The 18,503-nt window shown below is 46.8% G+C and overlaps 1 protein-coding gene across 3 annotated transcripts in view; it reads right to left on the bottom strand.

Moving 5' to 3' along the window:
• Positions 1–1,834, bottom strand: part of uxs1 (UDP-glucuronate decarboxylase 1) — a 51,401-nt gene extending 49,567 nt beyond the window's left edge. The window contains exons 1-2 of one of the 3 annotated variants that reach the window (XM_055637106.1): positions 1,813–1,834; positions 1,668–1,772 (exon numbers count right to left, since the gene is read on the bottom strand). In XM_055637106.1, the coding sequence (XP_055493081.1) occupies positions 1,668–1,755 (88 nt within the window). In that variant the 5' untranslated portion in view covers positions 1,756–1,772; positions 1,813–1,834. The other 2 variants (XM_055637105.1, XM_055637107.1) reach the window with 2 other exon arrangements.
• Between the last annotated feature and the right edge of the window lie 16,669 nt (positions 1,835–18,503).

Here is an 18,503-nt window from a genome sequence, read left to right as displayed (position 1 = left end):
TAAGTGCCTTTATATCATCTTGGCTTGCTCATTATATCAGAAGGCTTGGAAAAGAAGTGTTCTCAAATTGGCAAAGGGTATCGCAGTCCATTTGTGTTGGAATATTTCCACATTCTTATGTTGCTGTTTTCACCAAAAAGTTTCAAATATAACTTAATATACATAATTCGTATAAAATAGGATGATGCCGAATGCTTTTTAGTTCCAAAGGTAGCCTTGAGCATTTCACCTTGAATTTAAGAATTATGACATTATTTTTGCTGTGTAAATTGACATCTTCCACATTTCAATGGGGTTATTTTTCAATCAGCTGGTTGTAAATATTGGGGGACTGCAAAGATCAATGCTAAGGTTTCAGTCATTTATAAACTTAGAATAATGACTTAATGAGCTGCTAAAGGAAGTGGATACAATTACAACTTTTAAAAGACATTTGGGCAGATATATGGATAGGATAGAGGCCAGGTCTTACCTACATGCAATTTGACACCTACTAACATAGTCAACTCTGAACTTCCTGCTCAGTTCAGGAGCAATTAGGGTTGAACAATTAAAATTGGCACCGAAACCCGGCCCAAAACGTCGCCTATTTCCTTCGCTCCATAGATGCTGCTGCACCCGCTGTGTTTCTCCAGCATTTTTGTGTACCTTTAATGTCAAAAACTAGTTTGGTAATAATACCTCACTTTACAAACAAAAACCTTTACAGTACACTAATTTCACATCGATAACCCACATCAGCACTAAAATAGTTACCAGGGGCACAAACTAATAACATTTCTGTAGGGATTTTTTTTCGCTTTGCCAACAAAAGTAAATATTTATTAGTTATAAGGAAAACATAATTACATTTCCCATGGTATTGTGAATTCCTACCTTTGTGTGCCCACACACACACACACACAATTTAACACAAAATAAGGTTCATAACAGTCATGAACCAAACTTTTATCACAGTGCAAAAGCAGAAAAGATGGACAGATTGAAAGTTACTTCACCTCGACCTCCTGTCATTTATTCTAAGCCTCATCTTCTACCCCGCAAACCATCAATTCCATGTAAATGAGTCTGAAGAAGGGTTTCGGCCCGAAACGTCGCCAATTTCCTTCGCTCCATAGATGCTGCTGCAACCGCTGAGTTTCTCCAGCATTTTTATGTACCTTCGATTTTCCAGCATCTGCAGTTCCTTCTTAAACGCATCAATTACCCCACACACAACCCCAAGCTCCAGCATCTACCCACTCCCAGCAACCCATCTCAAACCCCCCTCATGGGCGAGTGCAAGCGCTCAGGCTCCCTGGCACTACCCTCACCCTGCTCTTTAAACTTACAACTATCCATTCACATTATTTGTACTTTGTACAACGTACTTTGTAACTTTGTAAGCGCTCTTTATGGGCGACTATTTGCATTCACTGGGTTTGCAAGCAAAGGGTTTCACTGTAATTTGTCACATGTGACAATAAAGTATTCAATTCAATGTAATTAATTTCCACGGCTCCGTGTCCCCAAGCCTCCTCCTCCTCCTCCTCCTCCCTGTAGTCCCTGAGCTGTAGCCCTCTCCTCACCACCATCTCTCTCCCCTCAGCCCCTCTCCCATCCGACCCACGCTGTCCTCCAACATGACGAGCTGACTGCACGGTTCAGGCGCCGCAGCGGCAACTCACAGACGACGTAGGAGAGCAGTGCGAGCACGATCATCAGCTTCATGGTCCGTCTGTTGATGGCGCTGAGAAGAACCGACAAGCACTTCATCGTCCGCCGCTTGCCGCCGCTTCACTCACCGCGCATGCCCACTCCGCCGCTTGCCGCTTCACTCACCACTCATGCCCACCGCGCATGCCCACCGCTTCACTCACCACTCATGCCCACCGCGCATGCCCACCGCTTCACTCACCGCGCATGCCCACCGCGCATGCCCACCGCTTCACTCACCACTCATGCCCACTCATGCCCACCGCTTCACTCACCACTCATGCCCACTGCGCATGCCCACTCCGCCCTTGCCGCGCAGACGTCTTCAATCGCGGCCGGCCGCCGAGCGGCAGTGTGGGATAGCACCGGTCCTCCCAGCTTGACAGCTCGTTTCAGCAAGGGTCATGTCAGAGCAAAGACCCTATAGCAGAGAGCTCCGCTATAGGATCTTTGGTCTAGAGTGCCTTGCTGTCATCTATCCTGAAACGGGACAATTAACTTGTTACTTGCAGCAGCATAACAGATATCTAAACATAGTACTCTGTAAAATCAGAAAAAAATATGTATATATGTTTGGGGGCATCATTTTTGATTTGCACTATTATTACTTGCTTATTTGTCTGTTTTGTAAAAACAAACAGAAATAATAATGTTTGTATATTACATATAATATAATATATGATAAGCATGGCCTGTTTCCTTTATCATCGTTGCTTTTTTGCATATCTTTCATTCATTGTTCTTTATCTCTTCACATCATTGTCTATATCTCTCGTTTCCCTTTCCCGTGACTTTCAGTCTGTAAAAGGGTCTCGACGTCACCCATTCCTTCTCTACAGAGATGCTGCCTGTCCCGCTGAGTTACTACTGCTTTTTGTGTCCATTTTCGATTTAAACCAGCATCTGCAGTTCCTTCCTACACATAACTCGTTATCCTGTATGACCTGTATACCTTGTAGGTATAACTCGTTACCACTTAGCCCACGGACAACAATGGATCGTTTCCTTGATTGTCATTACTTTTTTGCATATCTTTCATTCATTTGTATCTCTCTATATCACAGTCAATATCCCTTGTTTCCCTTTCCCCTGGCTGTCAATCTCGACCCAAAACATCACTTAGTCCTTTTTTCCAGAGATGCTGTCTGACTCTGACACACCGAGTTACTCCAGCTTTTTGTGCCTATAACAAACAGACCAACAAAGAAAACAATAATAGTGCAAAGTCAAACATAATGCACCCATATCTACATTGTTCAGAGCCTGTTTGCAGGTTATAATGTTTAATCCGATGGCTGTGGGGAAGAAGCTGCTCCTTTAATTATTGATACAATGTGGAAATAGGTCCTTCGGCCCACAGAGTCCGCTCCAACCAGTGACCACCGCATACACTAACCTACACACACTAGGGACAATTTTTATAACTTACCGAAGCAAAGTAACCTACAAACCTGCATATATTTATAGTGTGGAAGGAAACCAGAGCACCCGGAGAAAACCCATGCAGTCACAGGGAGAACGTGCAAACGCCATACAGACAGCACCCATAGCCAGGATTTAATCCGGGTCTCTGGTGCTGTAAGGCAGCAACTCTACCATTGCGTCACTGTGCCGTCCTGAATCTGGATGTTACAGTTTTCAGGCTGCTCTACCTTCTTCCCAATGGCATGTGAAATGAGAGCGTGGCCAAGGTGGTGCAGGTCTCTGATGATGCCGGCTGCCTTTTTGTGGCAGTGACTCTTGTAGATTCCTTCGATGGCAGTAGCTGTAATGGACTGAGCAGTGTGCACTACTTTTTAAAATCTTCATTCCTGGGCGTTCGAGCTGCCGAACCAGGACATGATTAAACCAGTCAATGTGCTGTCTACTACACTTGTAGAAGCTCAAGAATGTATTAGTTGACATAACAAATCTCCCGAGTCTTCTAAGGAAGTAGAGGTGTGGTGGGCTTGATTGTATTAAAATGCTGGGTCCAGGACAGATCTTCTGAGATACGCACGCCAAGGAATTTGAAGCTTTTGATTCTCCACCAACGTCCTGCCAACAAAGATAGGTTTGTATATCCTCGTCCTTCCAATTCCAAAGCCCACAATCAGTTCTTTGGTTCAATGGTTCTTTTATTATCACATGTACCAAGGTACAGTGAAATTTATTTTTTGCTTATAAATCAATGAGATTATTACCATATGTAAAGACATCCCGATTAAGTACCCCATGGTACAGAGCTTTTGCATTTTTCAGCTTGAAATTGTGCAATCTGCTGCATACTGTAGCAAGTCTTTTAACATACACTTGAATGCAATATTTATGCTTTAAATTGGATTAGCTATGAATAAGGTTAGGCTAAATTTTATTCCCAATTACATTCCACAGTAGAGCCAGGCTCTGATCAACAGGTGCAGCACATGAATGATCTTAGTGTATTCATGTATGGAAATCAGATTATAATCAAGCGCTTGGCCCATGTTGACCAACCTGGGTCTCACTGCACACCTGACCCTGACTCCAGTTGCATACCTTCTCTCATTCCTGACCCTGAGCCCAGCCTTACACCTGGCCTCCTATTCTACCCTGATCATAGCTGCTTACCTGCTTAGGTTCTGAACAGTGCTGAACACTCCCAGTTTTTACTGCACACCTAGTACTATTCCAGACCTTGACTCTGGATGCACACTTGACCTTGCTCCTAGCCCCTCTGCACTGACAATATATCTGGCCCACACAAAGCCCCATATCTGACCCCCTGGACTTAACCTATAACGTTCAAGTTCACCGGTGCTTATCTAATGCGGTAATCTTTTATGGGGCACTTCACAGACCATTGGCTTCCTTGTTATCTAACATGCTAATTACTTTGTCAAAGAAGTCATCAATTGGTTGAATACAATTTCTCATCCATAAAATTATACTCACACAGCTGTATAAGTATTCTGTTACCATTTCCTTCATTTTTCTAACAAACTGACCTGAATTCATTTTCACCCCCAATATTTTCAGTAATTTGCTGTATTCCTCTCAGCTAGGACTTTTCTGAAATGTAAAGTCCAATAACAATATATATTTAAGCAATAATATTCTATTTAATGTGATCTTGAGAGTACATAATATTTTCTGTGGTATACATTACACGACAATGATAAAAAGATCTTTGTTTTGATTGCAACTACTGTACCAACATGCATACATTATTATATTACAGCTAATATTACAGGACATCCGGTGGTGCTGTTGCTAGCTGCCTCCGCCCACGGTCTGGCTGTCTTTTTTTATTTTGTTATGTTTAGAGTGTGTTTTTTTAATTTTTTTCGGTATTTTATGTGGGGGGAAGCAGATAGGGTAAGGGGGAAAGCGTCCTTCAGTCGCTTCCCAGAGAGGATGCGGCAATTATCCGAGTCGCGTCCTCGTCCCCCCCCTCGCGGCCTACCTGCTGGATTGGCGTGGCCCTTCCTGCCGGACTGGACCAGGGCTTCAGCAGCGGCGGCGAAGCGTTGGAAACATCGCGGAGCGGGCGAGGCCTTCCTGGGATCGTCGCTTGGAACTCCGGAGTGCTGGGCCGCTGCTCCAACATCGCGGAGCTGTGGGTGCAGAGCTCCTAGCGCGGGTGGCGCTGACCTCGACATCGCGGAGTCCTGGGCCCCTTTGCTGGGGGTCGCCAACGCGAATCTCCACCCAGCGTGGCCTGTGGACATCGGGAGCCACGGACTCCGGTGAAAGGTGGCCGATGAGAGGTTCCCGGCGAGAGGGTCTGAACTTCAGGCCGACTAAGGGGTGCTCGGGAGGCCCCGACCACGGGTGAACATTGGGGAACATCGGCAAGGAGGTTGACTGGACTGTGGTTCCTTCCCTCACAGTGGGGAACGTTGGTGCTGCTGTGGGGATGTTTGTGTTGTGGGCTACTGCGTTCTGTGTTTTGTGGGATTATTTAATTTATTTTTTTGTATGACTGTAAGGGAAAAATAATTTTGCTGTCTCTTCATTAAAGCCAATGACAATAAATTAAATCAAATCAAAATCAAATCAAAATATGTACCGAGGGGAAATTTTTGTTCCAATGCTCCCCATTCCCAATTACTTTTACATTGAAGTGATTGAAATCCAAGTGAAGTTTAAATGGCATCAGAAAAATAAAACCTCTGGAATGGATGATATTCATTACATGGTTGGTTGGAGTCAGTATCCACACAATTACTATATTAAACTTTGAATCTTCAGATGTCCTGGTTCAAGCTAAAACTAAAGACAAATAATAACTTCCTCACACATTCCCCTGCAATTATATCCGTCACTCCATTAAAATATGCCCTTCTTTAAACAAGCTCTTAAACATTGCATCTGAATCAGTTTTTAAATTTGATTACAGTCCTTGAGCATGTTCATCTATGTGTTCAATTAATAAAACAACGAGATTGGGGACATTTCTATTCAACCTGTCAAAGGAATTTGGGGGGTGGGGGTTAGAAATAGTCAGTGAGGTAAACACACATAATAGTTGAGTGGCAAATGACAATAGTGCTACCTTCCCAATATTTAACTGAAGGAAATAATGGCTTATCGGGGCTGTATGTAGTGACAGACAGCCTGACACCTTGCATGTCTTTTTAATATTACACTTATCCCATCCCCCTGGATATTCTGGATTAATAAATTAAGGTTTTGTCAACTAATTACAAATCAGGCTAATTACAAATCAATAACATTAGCCAACTCAGAAACACGAAGCGCTCAGCATTGGGATCCAGACATCACGGACAACTGGCCTCAGTTCCCCGCTCACATCTGGCAGTGCTTTCCGTCTGAAGGTAACTTTTTAAGAGGAAACTTTTTCCACACAAAGGGTGGTGGGTGTATGGAACAAGCTGCCATAGGAGGTAGTTGAGGCATGGATTATCACAACATTTAAGAAACAGTTAGACTGATACATAGATAGGACAGGTTTGGAGGGATATGGACCAAAAGCAGGTAGTGTAGCTGGGTGTTGTCGGGTGTGGGCAAGTTGGGCCGAAGGGCCTGTTTTCGCACTGTATCACTCTATGACGACATTATACCTCCACCATGCATGACTGCTTCAAAATCAAGTGGTCGATTTTATTGCCATATACTCAAGCATGGAAACATAGAAAATAGGTGCAGGAATAGGCCATCGGCCCTTCGAGCCAGCACTGCCATTCAATATGATCATGGTGTTCATCTAAAATCACTACCTATTTCCTGTTTTTTCCCCATATCCCTTTATTTCGCTAGCCCATAGAGCTAAATGTAATTCTTTCTTGAAAACATCGAGTGAATTGGCTTTCACTGCCTTCTGTGGCAGAGAATTCCACAGATTCACAACTCTCTGGGTGAAGAAAGTTTGTCCTCATCTCAGTCCTAAATGGCCTACCCCTTATTCTTAAACTGTGACCCTGTTTCTGAACTCCCCCAACATGGGGAACATTTTCCCTGCAGTTACAGTAAGTGATAATTGTCGAGTTATGCTTGTAATAAGGCTCGTACCACGACGTAAACAGAGTATACCTTTAATCTGTACAATAACAACAGCAACTGCAACAGCCTCGTGTAAGCCCAGGCCTCCCTCTCCAACTGCCGACACCCTCAGTTCCAGCCATATCCGGTTACTGGAGCCTGGCTTCTGGCAGGGTCCTAGTGCCCCTCTGCTCATCCTTACTCTATTATTGCATAATACCACATCTCCCTTTCTTTGAGAACAAAGGGTGGACTACCTTTGTCTCTGCAGGTCTTAAGGGGTTTATTCTGCCCTTTTGCTGGAAGACCTGTCCCTGATCTAAGCATGCAAAATAGAAATAAAATAACTTACACGTTACCATACTGTGAACTATTCTTTCAGGTTTCAGGTAAATGTAACAGGTTTACAGAACATTTTCACATCACATTTCACTCTCTCTTTTTCTTTATTGTAGAAAACAGATCAATAAATCACAAATCAAGTCTCTGCGGCTTTCTAACCTCTCTCCCACACCTAGTCCGCACAGTCTCTGTGGTGGGGCCCTCTCCGCTGGGTGATGCTGTCACTGGTGGAGCTGGGTCTGGTGGAGCTGGCTCTGGTGGAGCTGGCTCTTCTCCCACCGGTGGCTCATCCGCGTCGACTACCTCACTGTTGGTCTGCAGCGGCACCAAGTGCTGCCGGTTCCTCCTCAGTGTGCCCTGAGGCACCTGGACGATATAAGAGCGAGGTGCATTGTGTGTAGATAGCACTTTGCCCTGGACTCGTGCATCGGTGATCCACACATCCTCCCCAGGTATTAGTGGCTCCAGATTTCTCGCTCCGTGCCTCTTGTCAAAGGATCTTGCGTCGTTCCACCTCTTCTCCCTTTCTTTGGCCCCCAGCGCGTTGTAGTCAGGCAAAACTGGATTCAGCAGGGTTGGAAGGGCAGGAACTGTAGTGCGGAGGCGGCGCCCCATCAACAGCTCGGCCGGGCTATAGCCGTTCTGTAGAGGGGTTGCTCTGTAGGCCAGCAATGCAAGATATGGGTCTGACGCCTTTGTTAGCAGGTTTTTCACGGTTTGTACAGCGCGTTCCGCCTCCCCATTGCTCTGAGGAAACCTGGGGCTGCTCGTGATGTGCATAAAGCCATACTCTGCTGCAAAGGATTTAAAGTGGCTACCTGAGAACTGGGGCCCATTGTCACTTTTAAGAAATTCACAAATTCCATGATGAGCAAATATGGATTTCAGGTGCACCACCACATCTGTGGACCTTGTCGGTGATAGCAGCGCAACTTCCACATATCTTGAGAAATAATCTACTACTAGTAGATAAGTCTTGTCTTTCAGCGTGAATAGGTCAGCTCCCAAGGTTTGCCAAGGCCTGTCTGGCATCTCCGTTGGCATCAGCGGCTCTTTGACGTTCCTTCGCTCTTGGATGCAGGTTCTACATTTCAGCACCATGTCATTCAGCTGGCTGCTGAGTCCTGGCCACCATACCGTCTGTTTGGCCCGGCCCCTGCACTTTGTCACCCCCAGGTGTCCTTCGTGTAGTCTCTGCAGCACATCACCTTGTAAGGCTGATGGGATGACGAGCCTCGTGCCCCGCAGCAGCAGCCCATCGTGCACAGTCAGCACTGCTCTATCAGCCCAGTAATGTCTCAGCACTCCCTGCAGTTGGCTTTTGTCGGGCCAGCCGTCTGTGCAGTACTCCATCAGTGCAGAGCATTTGCTGTCTGCCTGCAGGTACTCACGTAGGCTGCTCCGTCCATGGGTCTTTTCCAGCATCCACGGATCCCAGGAAAAAGCTCTCTTCTTCCTCTGTAGTGACAGCATTGACAGATTTAGCACCGTTTCTGCACACTTTGCCATAATGTCCCTTTTTGCCACAGTTGTGACACACAGCATCTTTAGCAGGGCATTCCAATTTTCCATGCGAGGGCATTTTTCCACATCTATAGCAGGCCTTTGAACCTGGCTGTGGCTGTGTATTAAATTTATTTTTGCCTGGTGTTTGTGCTTGTGGCTGAGGCTTTGAGGGAAATTTGGGTTTTCTGTAGCTTTTAGCATGCACAGCATCAACATTTGTGCACTTGCTAGCACCGCTATTTTCTCCTCTTAAGTCAAACCGCTGTCGTCTAACTTCTTCAGACTGCCTTGTCTTTGTTATAGCAGTTTCAAGGGTTAGGTCTCTGTCTAGCTGTAGCTTTTCGGACAATGAGACGTTTCTCAGCCCAACCACTAACCTGTCGCGGATCAGCTCGTTCTGTAACTGTCCATAGTTGCAGTGTTCAGCTAATCCGTATAGAGCAGTGATGAAGGAATCCACCATTTCTCCTGGCAGTTGCACACGCTGATTGAACTTGGCTCTTTCATAGATTACATTCTTTTTAGGCACAAAAAATGCATCAAAGCCTGCCTTGACATCCGTGTACACCCTCCTCTCATCTGCAGTTAGCGTTAGCCCCTTTAGCACATCTTCAGCTTCATCGCCCATGCAATACACTAGCGTGTTCACCTGGTTTTCTGCCGACGTCGCGTTTAAATTGCTTGCAAGCCTGAAGCGGTCGAATCTCCTGATCCAACGCTCCCATTCTTGAGGCTTGGTAAAATCGAATGGCTCTGGAGGTTGTATTGTGAACGTAGCAGTTGGTGTAGGTTGCGCCATATCTGCCAGCTCGTCTCCTATTTCCCGCCAAAACGATACACCGTCCTCTTCTTCTTTAATTATTTTCTTGCTTACAAGTCTCCCAGTTCTGGCACCATGTCGAGTTATGCTTGTAATAAGGCTCGTACCACGACGTAAACAGAGTATACCTTTAATCTGTACAATAACAACAGCAACTGCAACAGCCTCGTGTAAGCCCAGGCCTCTCTCTCTAACTGCCGACACCCTCAGTTCCAGCCATATCCGGTTACTGGAGCCTGGCTTCTGGCAGGGTCCTAGTGCCCCTCTGCTCAGCCTTACTCTATTATTGCATAATACCACAATAATCTGGCAGGCAAGCTTTCTCCAACCACCCCCATTTGAAGGGCACTATCTTCAACCGCTTCTACCCAGTGCTTGGTACCTACTTCCAGCAGCCACTGGTTGTCCTCCAGGATGCACTGAGCCGCAGCCTGGCCCATGCTGGTCACCAGGGCGAATTCGGCACAGAGACTCTCACAGCGCGGCGCAACGCTTCGACGCCTCCGACCGCCCGGGACTCTTGCACTGAGGCTGTTCCATGGCCGGAGCTGCAGCGAGCAACTCGCTAGCTGGCAAACATTCGCTAGCCCCGGCTCCCCGTCCGCATCTGCCCCCGCCGCTGCTTCCAAACCTCCCTCCGCCCCGGCTCTCCACTGCAGCGCCTCGTCCAAAGCCTGAGATATTGAAATATGTCTAGCCAAAAAAGTGGGGGGGGGGGTGCAGCCGCCCCCCGGTTCCGCAGCCCATGTACCTCTCTCCTGCCGGTCTCGGAGATCAGTCCCACCTCCACTGTGTCATCAGCAAATTTAATGATGGAGTTGGAGCTGAACCTGGCCACACAGTCATGTGTGTACAGGGAGTAGAGTAGGGGGCTGAGGACACAATCCTGGGGGGATCCTGTGTTCAGGGTGAGGGGGTTGGAGGTATGTCTCCCCATCTTGACCACCTGGGGCCTGGTGGTCTGAAAGTCCAGGACCCAGGCACACAGGGGAATGTTAAGCCCCAGTTCCAGCAGCTTCTCAGCAAGTCTGGTGGGGACTATGGTGTTGAAAGCTGAACTGAAATCAATGAACAGCATCTCACATAACCCCCCCTTCTGGCTGTCAAGGTGAGAGAGAGTGGTGTGCAAAACCTGGGAGACCACATCATCCGTGGATCTGTTTGGACGGTATGCGAACTGTAGCATGGTGCGAAGGAGGAAGGCGCAGACGTGGTTCTTGAAGCATTTCATGACCACTGAGGTGAGGGCCACCGGTCGGTAGTCATTCAAGCAGGCTGGAGAGGCATTCTTAGGCACTGGGATAATAGTGGATCTTTTGAAGCAGGTAGGGACCATGGACTTGGCCAGGCAGAGGAGCTAGCTGATTAGCACAAGACTTTAGTACTCACGCAGATATACCATCTGGGCCTACAGCTTTCCTTGTGTTCACACGCGTCAGAGCCCTCCTCACATTGTGCTTGGACACCGAGCATGTGTGCTCATCCCCAGCGCGCTGACGATGTTTTTGTTAGCCAGCGAGCTAGGGGTGTTGTTGCCCGCTTCAAACCATGCATAGAAAGAGCATAGAAAAAGGTCATCAGCTGAGGAGGCGCCGGTACTCCCAGTTGAGGGGGGGCTGCTCTGGTAATTTGTTATAATCTGTAGCCCCTGCCATAGGCGTCTGGTGTCACGCTGGTCCATCAGCGAGTCAATCCTGTCCCTGTACTTCCTTTTAGCATCCCTCACTGCCCTTCGCAGTCGATAGGACTCCTCTGCCTTGTAATCATCCATGTTACTGGATACCAGGCCGGAGTTGTAGCCATCACCGCATTCAGATTGCCAGTTAGCCATCCATCTCCTCACCGGGCCTTCAGCATTCTTGCCCCATGGGGCATCTCCCGCGGCCGACCTTGGAGGAACGGAAGGTTAGTGCTGAGAAGAAACTGTCCCTGAATCTGGAGGTGTGCGTTTTCACACTTCTGGAAGTTGAGGAAGTGCAGAAACCCAGTTCTGGGAGCTTGGTAACCGGCTTGGAGGGGATGCTGGTGTTAAACGCCGAGCTGAACTAGAGCCTGATGTATGTGTTGACAAAGGCTTGAATAGAATGCATCAAAAGTGCGTGTTTTGCATTTTATCGGGTTGCATCACAACATGATTTCAGAACAGCTCATCCCAACACTGCAAGAAATTGCAGTTGTGGACGTATCCCAGACCATCATGCAAACCAAATCTCCCTTCCACTTACTCCATCCACACATCATGCTGCCATGGCAAGGCCACCAGCTGGGGAATGGTATGTTGGCACAGCGGTAGAGTTGCTGCCTTACAGTGTCAGACACCCATGTTCGATCCTGACTATGGATGCTGTCTGCACAGAGTTTGTACATTCTCCCTGTGACCGCTTCGGCTTTTCCTGGGTGCTCCAGTTTCCTCCCACACTCCAAAGACATACAGGTTTGTAGGTTAATTGGCTTCGGTAAAAATTGTAAATTGTCCCTAGTGTGTAGGATAGTGCTTGTGTATGAGTGTCGCTAAAATGGCGTGGACTCAGTGGATCGAAGGATTGTTTCCATGCTGTATCTTTAAACTAAACTAAACTAAGCTTAATCAAGGAATTGTCTCAACCCGGTCACTTCCTCTTATCCCCTCTCCCATCAGGCAAGACGCACAGAAGTTCGAAGACCCATGCTTCCAGATTCAGAGATAGTTTCAACTGAACTGTCCGCTCACCAGCTAGAGAGCAGTCCTGACTTCTCATTTACATAATTGGAGATCTTTGAACAATCTTTAATCAGACTTTGTTGGACTTTATCTTGCATTAAACATTATTCACTTTATCCTGTATCTGTACACTGTGGTCTGCTTGATTGTAATCATGTACAGTATTTTCACTGCAACAAAGCACGCAACAAAGAAGCTTTTAACTGTATCTCGGTGTACTAATTTGATTATTCAAAGTGTTTGGCCCTCTAAATCCAGAAATACATGCCAAAGGCAACATTCTAGACCATTCAGAAAAATATATGCAAATGCTAAAAAAAAGTCCTCACTCTCCCTCTCCTTCTCCCTCTCTCTTTCTCACTCTCTCTTTTGTTCTTATCCAAGGTCTTTATTCAGCAATTGCGAATTACAGTGTACCAAACGTACATAAACGTTCAATGGTTAGAAAACATCAAGCAATCATTATAATACAATGGTGCAATCAATATTAACAATGATCTCAACCTCCGCAGCGACCAGCATCCCCGTGGACACTCCAGGGACACGAGAGCACGGACATAGGCTCAGAAGAAGGGCAGGCAGCTGACTTTGTTGCGACCATCGACCGCCCACTGACTGGGCCCACGTATGGCCATCTTGGCCAGGCCCAGGAGCAAACTGACATGGAGATCCAATTCCCCCCCCCCCCCCCCGATCAGCTCTCCCCACTCCCTTATGTCCAAACACCAGGATCGTGTGACTAAAATGCAACCAGAAATTGAGGAGCAGCCGTTTCAGATATTCGTACAGGAGCAGTAACCTCTCACACTCCATGTACGCGTGGAACACTGTCTCTTCCTCGCCGCAGAAAATACAGGCAACCGACTCAAAAGTTTATTATACGCCACCGCTCTGTGCAACGCTCTCCATCCCAGGACCCCAATGTAAAGGGGGATGACTCCCATGTAGCAAGACCTCCACCGGGGACCGCCCCCGCCTTCAGATGGTAACATGGACCGCCAAGGCGTGTCCGGCCGGAAGACGAAGGCGAGGAGGTGCAGAATGTGCAGGAGCATTCTGTACAGTATGCGTCTCTCCGCATCACGAAACGGCACGCTGGGCATCTCGGAAAGGTGGCTCAAGTTGTGTTAGGCCGGTGCCAATATCCCAGAGCGTGGGCCCGATGAGCAATTCCGGTGGAGCGGGGGTAAGACCCACTCAAAGTACACGCCTCTCCTTGACACCCGCCATGACAGGGTGAGAACCGGCCACCCCCCGCAGCCACAACACCCCCCTCCCCTTGTGGAGCAACACGCTGTCTGAAGACGACCAAATTCCTCACTCTCAACACATCGCGATAGAAACTAGGCAGGCCCCGTATGGCAGGGCGACTGATGCCCGTCACCAGGAACCGTGAAACCCCCCTTTAGGCAACAGCCCCAGTGGAAAAAAATACGTGGTCAGAGTGTGCCATCTGGTGGGGTTCTCCGCATACATATACCTCCGCAGGGTCCTGAGACGGAGTGCCGCCACCTGGGTACGCACGCATACCAAGGACTGGCCGCCCTCCTCTAACGGGTGACTCAGGACCGCTGCGGAAACCCAATTGCAAAGATAGAGGGCGGGACAAGAGTAGCCAGCCGGTACCATAACATGGAGGCCACCAGCTGGTTTATGACCAGCACCCTCCCCTGGAAAGGAAGAACTCTAACCAGGCCTGACCAGCGCCCCAGCCGGGCGATGACTTTGTCTCCAGCTCCAGCCAGTTCACCGGCCAAGCATCCTCAGTGGGCCTCAGGAAGACCCCAGGTAGAGGATGTGCGTGGTGCTCCATGCATATATTGTCATCTCCTCCGGCAGGGAGTCCACCTGCCACTGACCCACTAAAAGTCCAGAACACTTACACCAGTTAATCCTGGCGGACGATGCAGCCGAGAAAATCTCCTGGCAGTCACGCATCCTCCGCAGGTCAACAGGGTCAGTGAACATAAGAAGTACATCATCGGCATAGGCCGAGCAAACCACCTCCACTCCCGGTCCTGTTAAAGCCAGGCCTGTCAACTGCCTCCGAAGAAGACACAGGAACGGCTCCACACAGACCGAGTACAACTGATCAGACATGGGACACCCCTGATGAACCCCCCTCCCAAAGTGAATGGGAGCCAACAATGCACCATTAACCTTCACGAGACACTCCGCTGCAGCGTACAAAAGCCGGACTCGGGCCACAAAATGTGGTCCAAATCCGAATACTTGCAGCGTTCTGAAGCGGTAGTCATGATCTACCCTGTCAAAAGCCTTCACCCGATCAAAGGACAGAAAAGCAGCTGAATGACCAGTTCCCTGACCAGGTGGATGTTATCCTCAATGGACCGGCCAGGGACTGTATAGGACTGGTCTGGGTGGATCAGTGGGACAGCACGGAGCCCAGGCGCTTTGCCATCGCCCGTGCAAAAACTTTATACTCTGTACAGAGGAGAGAGACCGGGTGCCTGTTCTTCAACAGGCGGAGTTTGCCCTTCTTAGGCAGCAGGACAATGACTGCCCTATGCCATGAGAGGGTGTGTCTCTCTCTCTCTCTCTCTCTCTCTCTCTCTCTCTCTCTCTCTCTCTCTCTCTCTCTCTCTCTCTCTCTCTCTCTCTCTCTCTCTCTCTCTCTCTCTCTCTCTCTCTCTCTCTCTCTCTCTCTCTCTCTCTCTCTCTCTCTCTCTCTCTCTCTCTCTCTCTCTCTCTCTCTCTCTCTCTCTCTCTCTCTCTCTCTCTCTCTCTCTCTCTCTCTCTCTCTCTCTCTCTCTCTCTCTCTCTCTCTCTCTCTCTCTCTCTCTCTCTCTCTCTCTCTCTCTCTCTCTCTCTCTCCTCTCTCTCTCTCTCTCTCTCTCTCTCTCTCTCTCTCTCTCTCTCTCTCTCTCTCTCTCTCTCCTAGCTGGAGGAGGTAGTTGAAGCAGGTACTATCGTAACATTTAAAAAACATTAGATAGGTACATGGATAGGGTAGGTTTAGATGGATACGTTTAGTTTAAATGAGGCATGTTGGTTGGTGTGGGCAAGTTGGGCCAAAGGGCCTGTTTTCACGCTGTATGACTATGACTCAGGGTGAAAGGTTTTTGTTTGGATGATTTCCAAATCTGAGAATAAAGGACTAAAAAGACACAGCAGGATTATAGAGAGATGACTTAACTCAAATTGAATGTTTCTTGTCAGCTCTTGCCTCCCATTTCCAGGTGTCCAGGATTATCAAATCTACAATAGAAAGAAATATACTGAAACAAAAGGCAATCAAAAAGTCAGATTGACGAACTCAAGCTCAGAAACTAAACAGGTCAGTGTTGCATACATCAATAAATTATGTAACTACGCTACAATTTAGAATGTACTGTTTCCATTTACATTGCCATTCTGTTTATTCATTTACATTTTCAATCTTATTCGATTAGAGATTTGTCAAACTGGTGCAGTGTGAATGTCAGCAGTGAGTAAACAAGTGAATCACATCAAAGGCCTGAAAGTATAAATCTGAAACAAAAACAAAAATGTTGACAATGTTCGCTCATAACAACAAAGGGAACAAAAAAATTGAGGAATTTTTTATTGTGCCGAATATTTACTTAAGGGGTATTCAGAAGATGACAATTATTCTACAATCTCTTTTGGGGAGTGAGAGCAAAAGAATATTGTAAGGCAGGCAACACTTTTGCAGGGAACGTGAACTGATATTTCTTGATAACCAACATCCAACAACATTTTTTTTACTTTTCCATTATCATTGTGCTCTTGGCTTTGCTACGTGACATTTAGGTATTACGAAAGCGATACTAAATTCTGCAGCTTTGGCATTGCTTTCATTTGCGCCATTTGTAAATTCTCTCTCTCCCTCCCTCAGCAAAGTAGAATGTCACAGATGTCTCTTGTGAAACAGTTTCATCATCTGCGTCACTCTGACGTCAGTTCTGTGCTGAGAGAATAGATCACCTGTGATGTATCTGTGGAAAATCTTTGATTAGTAAGGGTGTCAGGGGTTACGGGGAGAAGACAGGGGTTGAGAGGGAAAGATAGTTCAGCCATGATTGAATGGCGGAGTAGACTCGATGTGCCAAATGGCTTAATTCTGCCCCGAAAACTTATGAACTAAAACAGCAGAACTAATCTTGTGAGCTGGCTGAAACGGCATACACAAAATTAAAGAATCTTGCTGATTCTTAAAAAAATTTTGGACAGCTGGTGGACATTGCCCTGCTAAAAATCACCATTCTCTCATTGCCTCCATGCGATTGCAGGTATATATTTATTGTCAGGTGGTCATGACTGGCACTGACTATGTCGGATGTAGTAACGTGGTTTAATGGTGTGTTGTGAGTCTATACGAATGCTAATGATAATTTCCTCATACAACTCCTGTTGCTGTCCTGCAAAAATTGTAACTTGTTTGCAGAATAGAAACATAGAAACATAGAAAATAGGTGCAGGAGTAGGCCATTCGGCCCTTCGAGCCTGCACTGCCATTCAATATGATCATGGCTGATCATCCAACTCAGTATCCCATATCTGCCTTCTCTCCATACCCCCTGATCCCTTTAGCCACAAGGGCCACATCTAACTCCCACTTAAATATAGTAAATGAACTGGCCTCAACTACCTTCTGTGGCAGAGAGTTCCACAGATTCACCACTCTCTGTGTGAAAAATGATTTTCTCATCTCGGTCCTAAAAGACTTCCCTCTTATCCTTAAACTGTGATCCCCTTGTTGTAGACTTCCCCAACATCGGGAACAATCTTCCTGCATCCAGCCTGTCCAACCCCTTAAGAATTTTGTAAGTTTCTATAAGATCCTCCCTCAATCTTCTAAATTCTAGCGAGTACAAGCCGAGTCTATCCAGTCTTTCTTCATATGAAAGTCCTGCCATCCCAGGAATCAGTCTGGTGAACCTTCTCTGTACTCCCTCTATAGCAAGAATGTATTTCCTCAGATTAGGAGACCAAAACTGTACGCAATATTCCAGGTGTGGTCTCACCAAGACCCTGTACAACTGCAGTAGAACCTCCCTGCTCCTATACTCAAATCCTTTTGCTATGAATCTAGAATCTAGAATGTTTAGAATTTGTTTATTTTCCATCTTTAAATGGATTCTCATATGTACCCCACAACGTTAGTTTAGTTTAGTTTAGTTTGGGTTTAGTTTAGTTTAGAGATATGGAAACAGACAGATGGAAACAGACCTTTCGGACCACCAAATCCATGCAGATGATCGATCTCCCATGCACGAGTAGTATGTCCTACACACTAAGGACAATTTTAACAAGCCAATTAACCTACAAACCTGCACATCTTTGGGATGTGGGAAGAAACTGGAGCACCTGGAGTAAACCCACGCAGTTACAGGGACTAATTTCCCTGCACTAACGTTATATCTCTTTAATATTCGTAATAAGTGACCAGCCACAAAGAAACATGTCGCTAGAGACATCTGAAGAAGAGACTACCATTGGATAATATTGCTGGCCGCAATTTATTGATCCATTTCTCACTCATATACAGTTTTAGAGAAACAATGGCAATTCATGGCACAGAAAAAGTCACCTCGATTCCACTGGTATCCTGTCTATTGTGTTGATCAATATCCTGCACAAATTGATCATTTTCAAAACATCCCTTTCTGGCTACATCGGGGAGACTAAGCGTAGGTTGGGCGATCGTTTCGCCACCTCCAACGTGACCCCAACCACTGGCTGTTTTGCAATGGTTAGTGAATGGGCATTAAATAAGCAAATTGTATTTCACAAGGTCCCAAGCAGTCGTTATGACAAAGGTTCACCTGTATTGCAACCTCATTGATGCATCACCATAACTGATTTTTAAACACATGGCGAACATTTCAGGCAATAACCTGTGTTGGTGGCTCAGACTTCAACTCCCCCTATTTCCGACCTCTCTGTTTATTTAGAAGATACAGCGGTGGAAAACAGGCTCTTCAGCCCACCGGGCTCCTTGCGCTCCCCTTC

Source organism: Leucoraja erinacea, chromosome 6 (assembly GCF_028641065.1).
Source record: "Leucoraja erinacea ecotype New England chromosome 6, Leri_hhj_1, whole genome shotgun sequence".
NCBI classification, from domain to species: Eukaryota; Metazoa; Chordata; class Chondrichthyes; order Rajiformes; family Rajidae; genus Leucoraja; species Leucoraja erinaceus.
The sequence above is the reverse complement of the archived record's forward strand: the minus strand, read 5'-3'. Positions and strand labels throughout refer to the sequence as shown.